Source organism: Alosa alosa, chromosome 5, assembly GCF_017589495.1.
Source record: "Alosa alosa isolate M-15738 ecotype Scorff River chromosome 5, AALO_Geno_1.1, whole genome shotgun sequence".
Classification (NCBI taxonomy): domain Eukaryota; kingdom Metazoa; phylum Chordata; class Actinopteri; order Clupeiformes; family Clupeidae; genus Alosa; species Alosa alosa.
In genome coordinates this window covers 10,904,599-10,924,933 of record NC_063193.1, presented here as the reverse complement: position 1 = coordinate 10,924,933, position 20,335 = coordinate 10,904,599, and the positions used below count along the sequence as shown (strand labels likewise).

The 20,335-nt window shown below is 43.0% G+C and overlaps 2 protein-coding genes across 6 annotated transcripts in view; one reads left to right on the top strand and one right to left on the bottom strand.

Annotated features, from left to right (window-relative positions):
- Nucleotides 1-13,254, top strand: part of rasa1a (RAS p21 protein activator (GTPase activating protein) 1a) — a 48,508-nt gene extending 35,254 nt beyond the window's left edge. For 3 of the 4 annotated variants that reach the window (XM_048243164.1, XM_048243165.1, XM_048243167.1), the window contains 16 exons: nucleotides 583-739; nucleotides 1,792-1,879; nucleotides 2,099-2,179; nucleotides 2,409-2,566; nucleotides 2,706-2,782; nucleotides 3,017-3,189; nucleotides 5,176-5,335; nucleotides 6,260-6,402; nucleotides 6,724-6,839; nucleotides 7,288-7,374; nucleotides 7,830-7,897; nucleotides 8,203-8,291; nucleotides 8,444-8,521; nucleotides 8,672-8,806; nucleotides 9,021-9,100; nucleotides 11,552-13,254. In XM_048243164.1, the coding sequence (XP_048099121.1) occupies nucleotides 583-739; nucleotides 1,792-1,879; nucleotides 2,099-2,179; nucleotides 2,409-2,566; nucleotides 2,706-2,782; nucleotides 3,017-3,189; nucleotides 5,176-5,335; nucleotides 6,260-6,402; nucleotides 6,724-6,839; nucleotides 7,288-7,374; nucleotides 7,830-7,897; nucleotides 8,203-8,291; nucleotides 8,444-8,521; nucleotides 8,672-8,806; nucleotides 9,021-9,100; nucleotides 11,552-11,591 (1,730 nt within the window). In that variant the 3' untranslated portion in view covers nucleotides 11,592-13,254. Of the gene's footprint in view, nucleotides 1-582; nucleotides 740-1,791; nucleotides 1,880-2,098; nucleotides 2,180-2,408; nucleotides 2,567-2,705; nucleotides 2,783-3,016; nucleotides 3,190-5,175; nucleotides 5,336-6,259; nucleotides 6,403-6,723; nucleotides 6,840-7,287; nucleotides 7,375-7,829; nucleotides 7,898-8,202; nucleotides 8,292-8,443; nucleotides 8,522-8,671; nucleotides 8,807-9,020; nucleotides 10,277-11,551 lie in introns of those variants that run through there. The other variant, XM_048243166.1, reaches the window with a different exon arrangement.
- On the bottom strand, nucleotides 10,356-19,525 carry ccnh (cyclin H). 2 transcript variants are annotated; one of them, XM_048243168.1, is made up of 10 exons: nucleotides 19,175-19,525; nucleotides 18,129-18,256; nucleotides 17,933-18,052; nucleotides 17,753-17,826; nucleotides 17,410-17,620; nucleotides 17,144-17,307; nucleotides 14,276-14,343; nucleotides 13,410-13,515; nucleotides 10,692-10,755; nucleotides 10,356-10,593 (listed from the first exon to the last, which is right to left on the bottom strand). In XM_048243168.1, the coding sequence occupies exons 2-10, from the start codon at nucleotides 18,243-18,245 to the stop codon at nucleotides 10,558-10,560; spliced, it is 960 nt and encodes a 319-aa protein (XP_048099125.1). In that variant the 5' UTR covers nucleotides 18,246-18,256; nucleotides 19,175-19,525; the 3' UTR covers nucleotides 10,356-10,557. The 2 variants fall into 2 exon arrangements, with proteins under 2 accessions (XP_048099125.1, XP_048099126.1); XM_048243169.1 differs by having other exon boundaries at nucleotides 18,129-18,231.
- Between the last annotated feature and the right edge of the window lie 810 nt (nucleotides 19,526-20,335).

Sequence of the window (20,335 nt, the reverse complement as noted above, 5' to 3'; positions counted from 1 at the left end):
TGTGTGTGTGTGTGTGTGTGTGTGTGTGTGTGTGTGTGTGTGTGTGCGTGCGCGTGTGTGCGTGTGTGTGATAATGAAAGCGGTCTCCCTCCTCTTTTGTAGAGGACTAAGGCCTTATGCTAATAGTACTTACAGAAAGCCCCCACGTCTTTATTGCTGTCTTTGATCATCTCAGCTGACTCAGCCAGCATGGTTCAAAGAGGCTCAGAGAGAGAGGAAGTGTACACACACACATATAGAGTAGACACAGACACACATAGACACACAAAAACAAAGTGGACTTTTTAATGCGCTCTTCTTTCAGAGCACCTCATTGAATGGATGACCTTTATGACTGCCTGCTACCCACTGCAAATGCAAATACTCATATTGATGCAGATGAGTTTGTTTTGTCTCAGCCCAGTGAGAGTTGCATTAATACGGGATTATTCACACATGTTCCGCATTCTAACACCTTTGCTGTTCTGTCTACCTTAAGCCCCTTCCAAACATTGGCATTGGTATTCACAGGCACTCCTAGTTCAAGTTCAAGACTAGTTTCATTTATATTCTTGTTGATCTCTTTCCTGTCCCAAAACACAGGGAAAGGCAAGCGCTGGAAAAACCTCTACTTCATCCTGGAGGGGAACGACGCTCAGCTCATTTACTTTGAGAGCGAGAAGCGAGCCACCAAGCCCAAGGGGCTGATCGACCTCAGTGTGTGCTCCGTCTATGGCGTCCACGACAGTCTGTTTGGCAGGTGAGGAGGACGGTCATCTCGGGACACCACTGACCACCACTGTCCATCCCCCATTATGTTGTGTGACATTGCTTTACCTTTACTAAGAGGATGTGTTCATTATCAGCCACTGAACAGCTACACACTTTGAAACGTTGAAACATTTCCTTAAAAGATTGTTGCTTCGCTTGGTCAGATTTTGAAAACTTGAGAGGTATTTTACTGTATTAACCACGGACACAGGCACAGTGAGACAGACACAGAGACAGACAGAGAGACAGAGACAGAGAATTGGGTTCTGCCTGTGCTGTGTTTTTATTGCACGGTCTACTGCTTCTGGTTATGAAACTCAGCCGGAACTGAGAGAGACCAAGCCCCTGGTCAACAGGCACTCAAAGAAAGCAATAAAATGACTTGGTTAAAAAGCAAAAAAATCAGGACACAATATCTCATGTCACATTGAGAGAGACACTATAAGAGAATCCTCGCTACAATTCTGGAAGGTTCTTTGTCACTTATACCAGAGACTTTCTAATGTGGAGACACAGCACTCAAAAAATACTCCATAGAAATGCATTTGGCTAGTTTGTCACGCCAATATGGCCGTTGTCTACACATATCCCACCCCTTCCTCGGCAAAACGTCGACATGTAAATACATTGAGCCAATTATGTGGTGTGATGTGAATACATTGAGCCAATCATATGGTGTGTTGTGAAGACATCGTGCCAATCATGTGTTGTGATCTCGCCGCTGGAGCAAGATTGGTGTCGTGAAGCCATGCGCAGTTCGACCCAAAGACTGTGCCCGATGAGTGCCCATGGTATATGGCCGCCGAGTGGAGGGACTTGCCTAAAAGGACTTTGCTTATACTGTTTATGTCTGTTGGTAAGACGGGTTGAGGCACGGGTTGGGAGTCAGCTGGCTCACTGGCCACTGACCCCAGCATTGGATTTGGAAGTGTTTGTGTTGTGTTGTTTGTGTGCCTGTTGTGTGTTGTGTTGCACAGCCGTATGTAGCTGTTCTCCCATTACCTGATGCATTAAGTCTTTTCCCCTCCCCTTCTCCTGCAGGCCAAACTGTTTCCAGATTGTGGTTCAGCACTTTAGCGAGGAGCAGTACATTTTCTACTTTGCAGGAGACACTCCAGAACAGGCACAGGTTTGTCCTGTTCTTGCCTACATAACCTGTGTGTGTGTGTGTGTGCTTGTGTGTGTGTGTATGTCTGTCTGTCTGTATTTGTGTGTGTTTTGGATGTTTTGTCTCCATACAGTGTGTTTGTTTATGTTGTAATAATGGGATAGGATGTTATGTGTGTTTGTGTTTTATCTCTGTGTGTGTTTGTTTGGCTTAACCTTCTATTTACCTCGTCCCTATCAGGACTGGATGAAATGCTTACAGACGTTCTGTAGTAACCTTAGGAAACCGACACAGTCCACCTCCAACAAGAGACTTCGCCAGGTACAACACCTCACCTCTCATCTCTCTCTCTCTCTCTCTCTCTCTCTCTCTCTCTTTCTCTCTATTTTTTTTTCTCTTTCTCACTCACACACACACACACACAGATCCATGCATGCAGATTAGTCATACCCACATGCACCATCATAAAACGCACACACACACACACACACACACACACACACACACACGCCACTCTAATTCTTCCCTGTATTATTGTCCTCCCCTGTAGGTCAGCAGCCTGATGCTGTATGTGGAGGAGGCCCATAAGCTCCCCATCAAACACTTCACCAACCCCTACTGCAACATCTACCTGAACAGCGTCCAGGTGGCCAAGACGCACCACCGTGAGGGCCAGAACCCCGTCTTCACTGAGGAGTTCATCTTCGAGTGAGTCCAGCCGCCACACAACCCCAGTGTAGCCTCCTCAGCGTGTTCTGGGTGTTCGCTTTCAGTGCCAACTACTTTTGGTGAATAAAGAAATGATTGCTGGTGAATAATGGACGACTTGTTTTTCTTTTCCCTCCAGTGATCTGTCAAGTGAAATCAACAGGTTTGAGATCAGCCTGAGCAACAAAACCAAGAAAAGCAAGGAGAGTGATATATGTGAGTGCATCATTTGGAATCTTGAATCTCTTTTTCTGTGTTCTTCAAAAGCCTGTGTTTTTGTTTGGGCTGAGTGTATTACACTCTTTCATTCATTGTTCAACACTGCCCTCTGGTGTTGACTTTGCAAACATTCCACAGTAAGCTCTGCTGGTTGAAAAATACATTTGTATACCAATTCTCTCTCTCTCTCTCTCTCACGTGTGTGTGTTGGTGTCCACGTCTGCTCCTCAGTGTTCATGCGGTGTCAGCTAAACCGGTTGCAGCGGGGCCAGATGATCGACGAGTGGTTCCCACTGAGCTCCCACATCCCGCTGAAGGGCATCGAGCCGGGCTCGCTTCGCGTGCGCGCCCGCTACTCCATGGAGAAGATCATGCCCGAGGAGGAGTACAGCGAGTTCAAAGAGGTACGCTACACCCCCACCCCACCCTACTCAGCAGGCCACCTCTGACTCCATTACACCACACTCCCACAATCAATCGTGATGGACAGCTTGTCATGGATGAAAGGAAGCATGCATCATAGATGATGCTCAATCAAGAATTCTGCCTCACACATTCAAGTTAGTTTAGCAGTTTGTTCAGGAGGGACTTGTATTGAGCACAGCGAGCCTTCCTGGTCAGAATTGACCTCATCGATTTACATTTAAGTCTGTCAAGTTTTATAACTGTTAGGTTATATGTTTGGATCTGTGGATCACTGGAGGTCAGCACGCACCACAGTCTTATATGAGCATGACTGAGTGTAGAGGATACAAGAATACAAGGAAGTTTATTGTCACATGCATATAGTTACTGGAAGTAAGAAATGCAGTGAAATTATGTCTGGTGTCAGCCTATTTGTGCATTAATGGGGGTAAAAAAAGTTCAGTAGAAGAGGGGTTTAATAGATTAAGTGGCAAGGGCTGCATAAGAAAGGTGGGGGAGGATTGGGATTGGGGGGCACCAACAAGGAGCACCCAAGAGCAACAGGGGCAAGGAAAACGGCAGATCCACGGCTCAAGGGGCTAACCCAACTGCCAGGGGTCTTGGTGTGTGTGTTGGGGGGATGACAGGGGAGATGGGATAGTGTGCTGTGTATGTGTGGGGAATGTGTGCAAAGTCAGTATAGTGTGAGTTCAGAGTTCGGATGGCCTGGGGATAATAACTTCTCCTGAGTCTCTCAGTTCTGGCTTTGTGACTACATAGTATGCCTTCTTGATTTCAGCGTAGGGAATAATCCATTGTTAGGATGAGAAGAGTCCTTCAGAATCTTTTGGGCTCTTAGGAGTACTCTTCTGGAATAGATATCTTGTAGAGCAGGGAGTTGAGTTCTTATAGCACGCTCAGCTGAGCGCACTACTCTCTGCAGAGTACTACAATCTCTTTACTGTGGAGTTCCCATACCAGGTGATGATGCTACCAGTTAGAACACTCTCAACCGCTGAAGTGTAGAAGGCCTTCATGATGGATGTAGAAACTTTGAATTTCCTTAGCTGACTAAGGAAGTAGAGTCGATTGTCTGGACTTCTTCAGAACATATTGAGTGTTAACAGTCCATGTTAAGTCTTCAGTAATGTGGACACCAAGGTATTTAAAACTTGTGACTCTCTCTACAGGTTGCCCGCTGATCATTAGTGGGGTGTAACTGTAGTTCTGCTGCTGCCTTCTGTAATCCACTACCATTTCCTTGGTTTTATTGATATTCAGTGTCAAGCTGTTAGATTGACACCACTGTGCCACCTCATCAACCTGATCCAAGTACAGCTGTTCATTGTTGTTACTAATCAGGCCCAAGATCACTGTGTCATCTGCAAACTTGATGATGGAGGTATGACTACTGTTGGCTTTGCAGTCATGTGTGTATATGTTGTACAGCAGTGGACTCAAAACACAGCCCAGGAGTAGACTGCATGGTCCAATAGAGAGGAGGTGGGCACAAGCTGATCTGGATTTAAGTTTGAAACCACTAAACGTAGTGAATGTTTCAGTCTTTAAAGACCCACTTTGGCAACAATCAACTAATTAATGTGATACAAGATGTATCACAAAAGAAAAAAAAAGGTTTAGATGGGCAGTGTGCCAGCTGATGTGTCAGAATAACTCATCAGAACAGCCCATTATTGTAGCTTGACAACAGATGGAACCCAATCTTGGCTGAGTATTACAAATCACTCTGGAAAATAGCTTTTCTTAGAATGCATCTGCACATTTAGCTTCACAGGATAAATAAGTAAGTCAGAGATGCCTTAATTAGCTCCCCACATATGGCTGGAATGCATCTTAATATCAATCTAATATGCAATCTTAATACAGACCAGATAGTTTATTTCACCATTCACACAGTTGTTTATTCATTTTGTCCTAATACAGTCCTCTGTCTGAGTCTGTGTCCTGTGTGCTTTTTTGTGCAGCTCATCCTGCAAAAGGACTTCCACGTGATCTACGCGCTGGCTCACGTCTGTGGGCAGGACCGGAGCCTACTGGCCAGCATCCTGCTGCGCATCTTCAGGCACGAACGGGCAGAGGCACCCCTGCTCCGGACCCTCAATGACCGCGAAATCAGCATGGAAGGTAAACAGGACCTTCCCACTACACACAGACACACACACACACACACATTGTCAGAGCATTGTCACCCGACGCTGTTTGTCCACAGATGAATATTTCAGGGCCAACAGATGTTTGAGAGCTCGTGGGATTTCCCTCAGGGCTGCTCATTGTGCCTCCCCCCTAACGAGCCACTTCAGCCAACCGGTCACCGTTTATATAACGCTATAACGCCTGCCACTGCTGAACCAGTCCAGTCTCTCTCGCTCTCTCTCACTCTCTGAACCAGTCCTCTCTCTCTCTCTCTCTCTCTCTCTCTCTCTCACACCCTCTCTTTCGCTCACACACTGTTCCACACACATCCATCACTCCATTCAGTGGCCTGTAATGTCAGCTAATGTGATAACTTGTACTCTTCCCAAGTGGTCATACCCCATGTCGCACTTGGGTAAATGACTCATCATTTTCACATACAAAGTATGGGTTTTTGGAAGCATGTCAAATGGTGTGTGTAGAGAAGAAGGATTGCTCTGACTTCAGTTAAATCATCACATTTAAGGTGGAATTGAATGCATGTTCTGTCTGTTGTGTGTTGCAGTCACATAGTTTGATGTTACTGTATGACCCAATCGTACATTGGTCCAGTGTTCACGTTTGTTCCAATATCATGATGCCTGTATGCTCTTTTATGTCTACATGCCACGATGATCTGCTGCTTTTGAGAGTTGTCCAGATGTATGATCTAGTGTTTTTTGGGGTGCTTACATGTTTACAAAATAACATACACAGAGCAGTCTTGTGAATCCGGACACTTCTTCCACGCCTGAACTCTGACTGAATCTCTTGGTCTCCTATGTCCGCTGCCATGATGGTTTTGAGTGCCATGAATTTTGCACTTTTAAGTGGCCCAACACTTTCCACTCCCCCACCTTCTTTGTGCCACCCAAGACGAGGCCACCACGCTGTTCCGTGCCACCACCCTGGCCAGCACGCTGATGGAGCAGTACATGAAGGCCACGGCCACGCCCTTCGTCCACCACGCCCTCAAAGACACCATCCTCAGGATCATGGAGAGCAAGCAGTCCTGCGAGGTGAGCCTCGATCCACCATGGCCCTCTGCCATGGGAGGAAGGAGTTTGTCTTCCTGATTCCTGTCTCTCTTACCTATGCAGGTTAACTTCTTAGCAAAGGCTATTTAGTCTTTGGTCTATGATGTTTCATGTCAGTATTACACATCAATATTTGTGTTTTTTGTAACATTGACTAATTTGACCTGTACTTTGTCATAAGACAAACATGTAATTATTGTCCCTTACATGCATTACATGTCCTCACTACTAAGATACAATATTTTGATATGGCATACACCCTTGTTTATTCTTCCTAACTGTGTAAATACCCCATGGCCGCAGCTGAACCCCTCCAAGCTGGAGAAGAACGAGGATGTGAGCCTGAACCTGGCACAGCTCCTCAACATCCTGTCCGAGCTGGTGGAGAAGATCTTCATGGCCGCCGAGATCTTACCACCGTAAGCACAGACGCACCCCACAACCCTCTGCTGCCCTCACCTCATTACACCCTTCCCACATGAGCCAAGGAGTCCGTCAGTGGCCTGAGTGCCAAGTCGGATGACTTTGTAATTCCTCAGCAAATGTATGATCAGCGGGGTTGCTGCGAGGTGCCAAAGGAGAAAACGAAGTTGGCATGCTGTGGGTGGCCCACCGTGCTCCCCGTTTGCCACCTCACAAAGCATAGACAAACATACATTCCGCCAGAACTCCCTGCCACAAATTGTACATACCGTACTCATTTATAGGAAGCCTCAACTAGCTAACTTTATAGGAAGCCTCAAGTTAGCGCTCTCTCACTGTGTGTTCTGTATGGTTCATGTACCTATATGTTACACTTTTGGTTTGTGGGGAAAGGAAAGAAGACCTACTGTTGACTCCTCTCCTCCCATATCCCCTGTAAAACAGGACACTGAGGTATATCTACGGCTGCTTGCAGAAGTCTGTGCAGCAGAAGTGGCCAACCAACACCACCATGAGGACCAGAGTAGTCAGGTAATGAACCACAAGGACTTCATCTTTTTTTAAGAAGCTAATATAGGCTGTTTATAGCCTGACGTTGCCATACTCAAAATACTATGTTGTGGGCGGGGCTAGGTTCGGCAGGCACCCAGGCTAGGCTGTTTATGAAGAGACATGCAACAAGAGAACCTCTGTGGTCACCTTTGTGGTCATACTTGGTTGAGTCTGTTTTTATGTGGGATGCAAGTCATCAGCAAGTTTTGCTTAGCAATATATACTGTATATAAAAAGTTGACAGTGTTCAACAAATATAAAAATATTTAAAAGAAAAAAAAAGATGATGTAGAAAACGTAAAAAAAATAGAGGTCTTAAAGAAGAAAATCCCTATGGAATAAGTCTGGAATTTTAATTTGGAAGAAAGGCGAGCACCCTGTACCTAGTGTAGTGTAAAGGTATCAACTCAGATGACATCATCTCTCTCTTGCAGTGGCTTTGTGTTCTTACGGCTCATCTGTCCAGCCATTCTCAACCCCAGATTGTTCAACATTATCGCTGGTGAGTTCAGCTCCTGCTATTGGCTGACATTTCCACATTCCACCAAAATGTAATAGATTAGTTGATTGATCAGCTGTAACATAAGATTGATAGGGAAACACACCAGTTAACATCCAAACAAGGTGTTAGAATAGAGCAATAATGGCACTGGGTGTATTCTTTTAATGCAAGTTAGTGGTATAGTTTGGAAATGTCAACCACCTTTCTATCACAATAGTTGAACAAAGTAACTCTGAGTACTTGCAAGGTGTCCCCATATTAATGTTAGAGATGCGTGTTTGATTGGTGTTCTTTCATCATTGTAGATCCTCCCTCCGCCACGGCAGTCAGGACACTCACCCTGGTTGCCAAGTCTGTCCAGAATCTTGCCAACCTGGTGGAGTTTGGCGCCAAGGTACAATCCCCCAGGCATCAGGGTCAATACTCATGAGTGGACTAGGCCACCGTTTTTGAGTATACTATACCTCCAAATGAATAGTGAATGTTTGGACACTTCTCCTAAGGGTGCTGTTGAATAGCAGGATTGGTGCTTGTGTTTGTCTCTAGGAGCCATACATGGAGGGAGTGAATCCGTTTATCAAGAACAACAAACATCGAATGATCATGTTCCTGGATGAGCTGGGTGTATGTCAGATCTCCTTTTCCTCTCCATTTGTCAGACTGTGTTGCTAGTTCTTGCTCATGGGAAAAAAAACAATCCCTGTGAAATATCTTGCTGCTCCAGTAGTAATATGTATGTGTGTGTGTGTGTGTTCTCTCGTGTGTTCTCTACAGAATGTCCCAGACCTCCCTGATGTCACTGAGCACTTTAGAACGGACCTGTCCCGTGACCTGGCTGCCCTGCATGAGATCTGTGCCACTCACTCAGACGAGCTCCGCACCCGTAGCAATGAGCGGGGTGCCCAGCAGGTGTGTGTGTGTGTGTGTGTGTGTGTGTGTGTGTGTGTGTGTGTGTGTGTGTGCGTGCGTGCGTGCGTGCGGTGCTGTAGACAGAATCACAGAGATGTTCAAACTCTTGTGAACTGTCTACTCGTGTAGACGGCGTCCTGTACCTGTTATTCAGTGTAAAATGACATATTGTAAAGTTGTACGCATTGTGTTTTCCTGTTCTCATTTCCTGTAGCACGTGCTGAAGAAGTTGCTGGCCATCACTGAGCTCCTGCAGCAAAAGCAGACCCAGTATGCCAATTCCAACAGCAGCAGGTAGTTCCCTTTCCCCTCTGTCTATTCCCCTCTGTGTACGGAGTACCAAATGGGATCCAGCACTTTCCACCCACATCACTACGGCAACCACCACCACCCATCACCCCGTCATCATCCCCACTCTCCTCCGCTTCATCATCCTCGCCTCCGTGACAACTATGCAACTTCTGCCACTAGAGTGTCAAAGCCAAGCCAAGACCCTGACTCCTGCTGTGACTGACACTTCATGTTAACCATTTCACACACAGGAGTCTGTTTGTGTGACCCATACCCCCTATCCTCCGTTTCCGTACTTTGAACACATACAGTTGACCAAGTCTGCAAGTTTGATGTTTGTGATGTAAAATGAACAGAAAAAAAGCTTCATGAATCCTCCAAAAAAAAAGAAAAAAGAACGGTTCTTCAAATGCCTGGTTGCCAAAGGTGACGGGTAGCTTTCAGATACCACCCCCCCCAATCCTCTCTCAAATCCACTTCCCTCGATATTAACTGGATTGTGTGATCTGTAAAGGGTTTTTTATACATTTCAGACTGATATATTATGTGGTCATATATGCTGACTTGCTTTTCCTCTCATCCATCTCTTTTGGTTCAGTCACAATTCTATTGTAGATTGGATTTCTTATTTTGTTGGCAGAAAGTATGGGTATTTTATATCAGGACAATAAATTCTCTTGCTGGAATCATGAGTATATATAAATTGAAAGAAGCTGCATTTTTGTCTATGAATTGTTTCACATATCTGTAAGGGGCTGGGCCTTTCCTGAGGCTACACAGAAAGTCAAGAGAAAAAGGAAAAAAAAAAAAAAAAAAAAAAAGCATGATCTTGGGAAGAGCTCATGGAAGTCTGTTGTTTACACAACAGTTGATTTGCAAATAGTACAGACTGTATCAAGGATGCATGCACTTATTAAATCTGTTTTTATAAATTAACAATGCACAGTCTCTCATCATTGAGTCAGGCACATCTCATCAATCTGCCAGTCATCACAGAATGCCCTAAAATTGTAATGTAAATTAAATGCTGACTGATTGAAATATGGTTTTGGTAATTGACCCAAGCCATTCCCATGTGTGTGTACAGGCCATGACGTGAACACAAAATCTGCATGCTTTTGTGGCTGTGTATATTTTTTTAATGTCAGATATGACTAGGTAATATTATTGCATTTTCTTTGAGGTGACTAAATTGGAATATGTTTGATCCATCTGAAAGAATTATCTTTGAAAATGACAGCCAAGTAAGAATCCAATGTATTGTAAGAGAAAAAATATTTAATTCTTAGTAAAAAAACAAACAAAAAAAAAGTCTACAAGACTCATGACGATGCATTCACAGGAAAGCACATCTGTAAATATGGATCAAACTGAGCGTTAGAATACTGCTCTGGAAGAACTTGTCCATCCATGCGTCATCACCAGCAGAGCCAACCTGCTGACATGATGCCTGGTGGTCTTCACAGGGAGTCCAGATCCTCATCGGTCCAGACCTCCTGCAAATCACCCTCATTAGACTGCATGGAAAGACAAAATCCATATAACTATGCATGTGTATATGGGTTAAAAGAGCTACAGCTTGGACTTCACTTACGTCCTCAGTGAGAAGTGGCTTTTTGGGGACCTCATGTTCCTCTTCATGTCCTCGTTTCCTTTTCCTGTGCGAAGACGAGGACAAGACCAGAACAGCCATAAGAATCTCCATTTTCCACACAAAATGTATCAGCTTTCAGTACACTCTTTAACTCAGCCTCTCTCTTCATCAGATCATTTTCATGTCTCATCATACTCATTAAGCTCCATCCACAGTCATAATTAAGTGCACATGCATCCCACACACTGTTTCGACACACTGCATGTCAGCAATGCCTTTGTAGATGCACACTGATGTTATGCTAATTTACTGTGCTTATATGAGACTCATCAGACTGTAAGACATTGTAGAAGAATTCAAGAGGGGAGGGGAGGTAATACACAACACAAGCCCAGAGCCCTGTGCACCAACCACTACTATCAACTGATCTTTAAAGGTCTAAAAAGATTTGGCAACAGAGGAAAAGCTCACACTTCCAAAAAAAAAAAAAAACCTTAATTCAATTATTTTCTTAAAGAGGATTAAAGATGTGATTTATTGTCAAGGCTGTCAGGTTCATTAAGGTCTTGACTTAGAAACACTGTTATTTTATCCTCTGTGCCAAAGACATTATGGAGTTAAGGTATGCCCAATTCCCTTTATTTATTTATTTTTGTTCTGAATAGTGTAGCTTTCCTCCATCTTCAAAGTCTTCCTCAACCTAGATGCAAAGAGTGTCTTAAATTCTCAAACTAACACTGGCAACCTGATATTTATGAGCTTTGCTATGGCTGAAGAGAACAGGCTGAAAGCCAATCTCTTCACAATATGCTGTCTAACATGTTTCTATGGCCTAACACTGCACACGCTTTGTCTTGCAGAAACGAATGTACTATACTGACTACCATCCAGGTTATGTGAAGTGGATATCAACAAGAAAACAACACCAACAGGATTTAGTCAAATGAACAATCAGAAAAGAAAGAGGGGGGGAACAAATCGACAATGCTGGAGCTGAGATGTTTACCAGTGACCTCATATATACCAAAACAGCTCCAAATATAATCTTTTGTCCATCCTAACTTATTTCGAATATACTGTATGCTTCTCATTCTGTTGTTAGTGTGCTTAAAATGATCCCCTTGAAATGGTGCAGTTACCCTATTTGGACCTAAAGAGTTATTCCTAGAATAAATTGTGCATCCTAACCAAAAGCAGCTTAAAAATCAAAAACGCTCTGCGCCCTTCCCTTCTTGATGCTTTTACTTCAACCGCAAAGGGCATTTCTGTCAGACTTTCAATTTGTGAAAATCGGCAAACGCGGATTCCAGAGATCTGCAGGAATCTATCCAACTTCACGGACAACCTTTGCTTGTCAGCCCAAGTGACCTGAGACAAGGCCATGATGAACGCGCCCCATCAGGGAAACTACACACAGCACCTCCTCCTGAACACAAGCCTTAATAAAAAGTCTATCACCACAAACGCGGATCACGTCCTGGACCAGAAAAGACGTTACCAAGAGTGGGACATTACCAGAGTACCGACTGTACACTTCAGCTGCTTTGCTTAGCCTCATAGTTAATCGTAAACACCTGAGCTTGTATCCTTGAAAAAAAAAAAAAAAAAAAAAAAAAAACATTTGTGTTTGATAGATGAAAATATTTGTATGGCAACTCAACTTTGTATAATCGACAAAGTGTTTTAGCCCTTTGTGCTCCGTGCATGTGTTTACATTTGTTACAACTCTTATGCTGTATATGCTATTCTGAGAGAACCAAGGATCTTGAAGTTACAGCAGTTCTAAGGTGAACTTCTAGGTTTAAGGTGGTTAGCTTTCTCCTAATGGTTTACACATATCCCTCTCTCGGCTAGAACTGATCAAGTGTGCTTCGCTTATAAAACTGATAGCCAGAAGTGCTCTATGAAGAAACCTTTGAAATGTTCTACGAAGAAACCAACAAAGTACTTTTTTTCGGGGATGAAGAACCCTCTTCTAAGAGTGTAGCCTTGGCAGATGTTGTAGCTTGGCTTTTGACCAGTTTTTGCACCCTTTCAATGGACGCTGTCCCAACAATTATGTTAAGCCCAAACTCTCAAACATCCACTGACCGCAAACGCTGCATAACATTTACATTGTTCACCCAACAGGTCTGTCATATGCACACTGTTTCCCAAAGTATTCCAAGGTGTTTGTACATGATCTGTCATCTGATGTGCATTGCTGTAGTCACAAAAACCCAAGAAAACCTCAGTGTCCTTCACCACTGTATGCAAGTTAAGACAGATCTCCACAGTGAATCCGTGCCCTGGGTCCTAGTCCCAACACCGACTGATACTGTACTGATAATGTCTCCTTGTTATAGCAGAGAGCTGATGTATTTTTTATTTTTCTATTTGATTAATATAACAAATTTTGCATCTTAGATACGTGTTTGGGGCGAAAACAAAACTGACCGACCAGGCTGAATAAAACTGTTAGTATTTCTTCATGAATCTGAGTTTGGTCCTTCTGTGCCATGTGAAAAACTGCTTGGTAGTCGGCTATGTGGTAAAATGTTAGGGGGAAAAAGAAGTAAATAGGTAGGTACTGTAAATGTGTGCCTGATCACTCGCTGCTTACATCACTTCCTTAACATGTAAAAACTGCAATATTGCTACCCTGAGGACAATGTTACAGTGTAAGTTTGGGACACCACAGGTAGGTATCCCATGTAGGGCTTTAGTTGGTGTACTCACAGGTTAGTGGATGAGAATTCTGCGTGGATCCTTTCCAGCTTCTGTTTACACATGTTGACCTCTTCAGGTTTTGGCAGCTCATATTTTTTGGTGAGTTGTTTAATTTCTACATGAATCACAGAATATATTACAATAGAAAAACATCATGCACATAGAGAGAAGCAAATGTCAGCCTTTGAAAACACCTGGTCCCCTTTTCTATCATTTTTAAATTCAACAAAACCATAACCCCAAGCCCCTCCCCCCCTTCCTTGTCCCCCTCTCTGTCTTTATTTATCTGTTTGTTTGTTTGATTGATTGGTTGATTGTTTGATTAATTAATCAATTGTTTAAAAAATATTTCCTTTATTTAACTTTATTTCCTCCTTTCCCCCCTTTCCCATAACCCAATCATGACCACTCACAGACCTTTTCTACTCAATTACAAACAACTGAGTCCGGTCCTGTCCCACTGTCTGTCTGCGTGTCTGTCTGTCTATCTCTCCGTCTCACTTGTCTATCTGTTACCTTGTTGGCTTTCGTGTGTCTGATGTTTCACTTCACGTAAAAAAATAATAATAATAATAATAATTTCTACATGAAATTCAAGGATGGTATTACAAAGCTTGAAAATTTAATGAAATTGCTTTAAGCTCCCTCTGAGGTACCTACAGCTACGTACAGCTAGCACAAAGACAGTCCGTGAGGCACCCCATGAGATACAGAAATCGACCATAATTCTTAAATTAGGCTAATGTTTTCCCCCTTTTTGTGTAATGTTAAGTAATTGCAATCAGTAAATCACTACTTAAGTAAGAACATAATATGCCAATTTCATTATGTGTGTGAGTATTTAAGTATTTGTTAAAATTATTGGAAGAACTTACTTCTCATGGTGTCCATTAGTTTTGACATACTTTCCTTATCCTTAAATCCCATGCATTCTGTCAAATAGCTGGAAAATAAATATAAAAGGATTGCTGTAGTACTTTTGCAAATGCTACTGAAAATGTATTGTGATTAATCAGATGCATAAATATAAGCAGATCAATCAATGGATAGATTGACAGACAGACTCTGAAGTATGTGGCTGAAGTTGGGGCAGCCGTGGCCTACTAGTTAGGGCTTCAGGCTTGTAACCGAAGGGTTGCAGACTCGATCCCCGACCAGTAGGAAAAATGTGGGCAGGGGAAGTGGTTGAGCACTGCTCTCCCATGCCCACATCCACGGCTGAAGCGCCCTTGAGCAAGGCACCTAACCCCTCACTGCTCCCCGAGCGCCACTGTTGCAGGGCAGCTCACTGCTCCAGGTTAGTGTGTGCTTCACCTCACTGTGTGTTCACTGTGTGCTCTGTGTGTTCACTAATTCACGGATGGGATAAATGCAGAAACAAAGTAAGTGAGGATAGGAGCAGGCTTCACTCAATGTGTATACTTTTAAGCTTTAAGAGTGCTGGCCTGGATAGTTAGAATACGTAAAGTAGGAGAGAGGCCACACTATGCATATATACTTTTATTTGCACAGGCGCGTTTCGGCGCGTGCCCTCTTCAGTGTGCAACAAGGTAACAATGCAGCCCATCTTATATACCCACACCAGCCAATGATGTTAAAATGATATCCAGTCCAATAATGTCACTAATGTTTCAACCAGTCCATTGATGAAAGACAAAGATTGTTATACATATTAAAAATGAACATACAATACACATATTAGTGTTCCGTTTATAAGAAACAACTTAGTGACAGATCTTCATTCATCCCATTCGGGATACATGTGTAAGTTAAAAATATACCAAGCCTCTCGCTGCAGGAGGCAGTTTTTCACGTCTCCCCCTCTTGGTAAATATTTACTGATGTGCCCTTGTGGGCTGTTTTATGTGGGAAAAACTAAGCGACAACTCAAAACCTGAATCTTTGAGCACAAATGCGCAATCAGAAAGAATGATGACAAAATCATCAGTCGCAAGGCATTTTAACTCTGCGGGCCATGATGCCAATATTCAAAGGGCTTAGAGGGGGAGACCGTGAAAACCGCCTCCTGCAGCAAGAGGCTTGGTATATTTTTTAACTTAAACACATATATCCCGAATCGGATGAATGAAGATCTGTCACTAAGTTGTTTCTTATAAATGGAACATGAATATGTGTATCGTATGTTCATTTTTAAAATGTATAACAATCTTTGTCTTTCATCAATGGACTGGTTGAAACATTAGTGACATTTTGGACAGAATAATATCACTTTAACATCATTGGCTGGTATTAATACGAGTGTGTTAATGGGTGTGGGTATATAAGATGGGCTGCATTGTTACAGCTTTCAGCTTCCAGCACCATGGACAGGTCCCGTGACAGGAGAAGCAGCGAACACCAGGAGTACGCAACATGCTCCCATCATAAAGCCACACACTAGCGGATGCTGGCCCTATATTTCTGCTCCAAGCCAACATGACATTAAGGGATAGTCACTTAAGAACTCCTTTACAGTTAAAGAGGCTCTACTCTTTCCAATTAAATCCTGTAGAAATTTAAATAATCACAGCTACAGAGCATTAATTATGGAGTTTGTTTGCACTGCTGCACCACCACTGAAACATGACCCATTTAGAGTCATAAAGGGATCTAGTGGGCAAGTTCTGGTGTTTTGAATGGTTGTAATCACATTAGGCAGCAAGCCCAATGTGCTCACATCAAACCGCTGACGGGCCAGGCACATAGTTCACTATTAATCTCTGGTTCAGGGTCCCCCCTTGCCTGAGTCCAATACATCCCATAATGGAAGGGGCTCCACTCTGGCTAGGTTGGGGGGGGGGATCAGGTCCTAAAAACTTATAGGAGAGTATCTGGTCACTTGTAGGCTAACGTCTGTTGTGGTGAACTCTGCTTTTGGAGAGAAAAGAACATAGGGCACTGTGCCGTGTCCGCCTGTGTGGGCAGTGGGTCCTTGTCAGTTGACATATTACACTACAGTGGTGTTGTCTGTTTGAACCAGGACACGGTATTTTGGTAGCCTGGCTCCGCCCATCTACCTACTTCTGCTCAATTTATTTTTGCTTCAGTAGTAGATTGGCACAGATGTGCTTTCAACGGATTTCTTGTGTAGAAAACCAACCGAGAGCCACCAACGAACAGAGAATGTGGTTGAGAGCGAATACCTTTACGTAGCGCTGAGTTTGAAAATGTAGTTTAAAGTTGAATAATGGAGATGGATGTACGCAAACTCCAATGATTTTAAACTTCAAACAAATGTCCACCCACCAGGAAGAAGACATTTGCCAATGACGCCTGGCCAGACTCTTTGCACGAAGAGAAGCAAAGTCAAGAGTCTCCCTTGCAGAAATTTCAGGTTTCTGGCAAACAGTTGCGGTTAACTTTTGCAATGTTGCAGCAAATTTGCAGCAATGTCATTATGCAAATTAGGTTTGTCACCAGAAGTTCACTGGAAGGTAATAGGTCCGAGCTGAGAGAGCCTACCCAGCACTCGATGTCTCTCACAAACAGACAGCCTAGCGGAATCGCCAAGGCCATCAGTCCTAACATTTAGGAGACACACAGAAGGGAATAATGCCTTTGGGAAAGTGGGCAGTTAGGTGTTCTGATGATCAGAGCAAGTGGTACACGTCTCTCACCCAGGTATCAGCCATTATACCTTTTGTTGTGTCCCCAACACCCATCCCTAAAGAACAAAGCTTTCAAGAGTGGTACAGTGTACAGTGATACAGTGGAAGTAACTAGCACCCCCAAGCAGTACCCACCTCTCCATGTTGAGCCCGGCCCGAGAAGCACTGTTAAGCACAGCGGTCAGGGCAATTTGGGAGGGTGAGGCCAAGAGTCCGGCATCAGTCACGGTAGCCCGGTTGAGGAAGTCATCCGCACCCTTCCTCAGCACCTCAGGATTCTCCAGCATTGGATACCTAGTCTGGGTGGAGACATAGAGGGTGCTCACTGACAAGAAGGTGGACTGTTTTTAAAACATGTCTTTCCAGAGCAGCCGCAAGCAAGGGTGCACTGGAAGTATTACCTTCAGGTCGATGAGTAAGCCCTCCATTGGTCGATAAGGGGTATGAACCACCAGGTGGAAGTTGAGCTGTTGGATGAGGAGGAGCTCATACTCTAAGATCTGCTCCAAGGCCTTCTCTTGTCCTGCAGGTGTCTCCTGAAGATTGCCTACAAACTGTGTGCTGGACACATTGAACTCGTCCACCTTGCAGGAAAGGTATGCACACGTCAACCTGCCAAAGCAGATAGGTGTCCATATGGTGTGACCCCACATAAGCAAAACTTATCACATACGAATATACAGCACATGGGGATGCTCAGTCACTATTGTTTGCAGTGTGTGTCAAGAAATTAATTAAACATACATTATTGTCCTAGGATGATACTCCATTAGTGAATTGTTCAAATAAAACCTCCGAAAATACATGATTGCTGTGCCCTAAGAGAGAGAGAAAGAGATGTGAGGAATTTATTTAAAGTAGAGATTTTACAATTTTCACAATGTATTTGTTTCCAAAGCATTTTGTTATGGTTTGCTTATTTACCACGACGGATTTTGGCATTGCAGGTTTGAAAATGACACTGAAGTCCACTAGCCTCTTCTCATAGTGTCTGAAGATCACCATCTCCTCATGGTGGTCAAGAAATAAAGACTCGTTGACTGCCTGCAGAGGGTGTGACAAGCTGATTACAACTGAAACACTAAATATCTTAGATATTAGTGAATAGTTTGCATCGTACCTTTCCACTTGCCAATGTCTTTGAGCGGAACTTCTGATTAGCTTCATATCTTTGTTTCTCCAGGCTGGCCTCATTTTCGAATAGCCAATACTTTTTCTGAGAACTGATGTGGTACATAATTGGGAAAACTGCACACAAAGGACGGAAATCATTATACATTTCACCGACTGCATAATGTTACTGTACAGAGGTGGAATATCCAATTCCCCGTGGATTTAACGCACCTGAAAATGTTCCACAATGTGTTAAGTCACAACACATTTCTGATTTTCACATCAAGCTAAGCTAACGTTATCTATTTGGCACACTGCATTTAAGGTTATTTGACATATTGCACATAAACAGGTGCATCGCAAGATGTAAGTTAACTTACTGAGCTATCACTGAAAATAGTAATTGCCACAAATGACCAGCAGCACAATTGTAATGCGTTAACGTTGCATTTTGGGTGACTGAGAATGTGAGGTTAGCGTTATCGTTGAGAAAAACACTGTTTAAAAGTTATCGGAACTCCCCCTATTACCGTCGGTCCCGTATTTCCACCGTCTTGCGTGTATGTGTCACTTAATATCAATTTCTATACAAACCAAGACGGCAGACTCCTAAAGAAACGCAACCACCCACACCATAGGTGTATCTAAATTAGCTATGTACCAAAAATGACATTTTACCGTGACTCAAAGAGCTGTAGACAGTGTTGTAAGGCTGCGTGTACACAACCGCTTGGAGCTCCAGTGGAATTTTAATTTCACGACGAGAATTCTCGGTCTAACCGTTCATGTGCCGTTGAAACGGTGTAAATAGGCGACCCATCAGGCCAGCACTATAACTCCGAGCGTGGTAAACAAAATCGGATATTTCAGGCAGTAAATGCTCCCGTTAACAAACAAACCAGATTTTGTTCAAATCTACACACCTATGGCTACTGAAAAATGTCAGGTTAATTTAGCAAATGTTATTTTGAAGTGTTAAAAAACATCGTTGTTTTAGAATTTCTGAACAAAAGTGGTGATAATTGGGGGTGTTACGATAGCTCGCTTACTTACCACGAGATTACAGCTCTGGCGATGTGATGTTTTTATTCTCAGTGCCTTCACAGAAAGGGGTTAGTTTACAGTTGATGTTGCAATGTTGCTATAGCACTAGCAAATCAGACGACGCTAACTTTATCTTTTAACGAAAGCTAACGTATGCTATCTTGCGATAGATTCTAGATGTCTTGATATGACATGTTGGCATGGTGGTTTGTTTGCCGTCTTGTGTTCCAATTCAGAAGCCTTGGGCGTCGGTTACAATTTATCACGCTGAAAAGATGAAAAATATCTTAAGTATATTTAAAAAAAATTAGAAACAGTAAACTACTTTACGAATATGGATGCTACCGGTTACTTCTCTTCTTCTTCTTCTTTATTTTATTGGCAGATTACATCGTTTAATTGTTGTATACCGCCACCTACTGTACAGGAGTGTGTAGAGTGATGCTATTGGAACTTTTGGCTACTCAATCAGAAAGGTGTAAAATAAATCTACAGATTATACATAATAACAAAACAGAAACCAACAAATAAACAACCAATCAAAACAAAACCAAAATTAAATTATTTTCATTAACTCAGTGTCTTTCAGGAAAGCAAATAAGGCTCTAATTCTATCTCCTTGCAATCCTTGTTCCCCAAGAATATCATCTATGTTCTCATCCAATTCTTGCCAAGTTTGGCTCTGTTCCGGTCACTTCTCATCTGCAACAGAGAATGTCCAGAGAATGTCTAATAAGGGGAGAACTGCCACTCTCGGAAAACTTCCGGTTTCTGAACTGGTTGCAGTTCCTTCTGTGGTTCCACATGAGGGCGCTCGTCCACGAGTGCAGAATGCATGGAGGTCTATGGAGCTGTACCCATCAAAATCCACTTTTCTCGGGATATATTTTTTTTTTCAAGTAATTTGAGTATTGTATTCGAAAGGGGAGGCAAAGAAAATACACTTGGTTGAGTATTATATTTTTTAAAGTCACTTAATTGTTCTAAAAAGCCTTTAAAATGTGTCAATGATGTCATTCATTAGCACAATACTAGCGCGTTATGTGCAACAACGACCCAACCTGTAAGAAATCAAAAGGACATATTAAGTACCCGTTCATTCAACTTTTGACCTATAACCCATGTTGAAGTTATACAAACTAATCAAATCTGAGATTTGTCAACGACAAT

Excerpts from the sequence above, each read along its gene's own strand:
- ccnh (XM_048243168.1), bottom strand. The coding sequence starts at position 18,245 with ATGTACCACATCAGTTCTCAGAAAAAGTATTGGCTATTCGAAAATGAG. Across the intron at positions 18,053-18,128 it reads AGACATTGGCAAGTGGAAAG|GCAGTCAACGAGTCTTTATT; the intron begins GTACGATGCAAA and ends CACCCTCTGCAG. Across the intron at positions 17,308-17,409 it reads GCTTACTCATCGACCTGAAG|ACTAGGTATCCAATGCTGGA; the intron begins GTAATACTTCCA and ends GTCTCCACCCAG.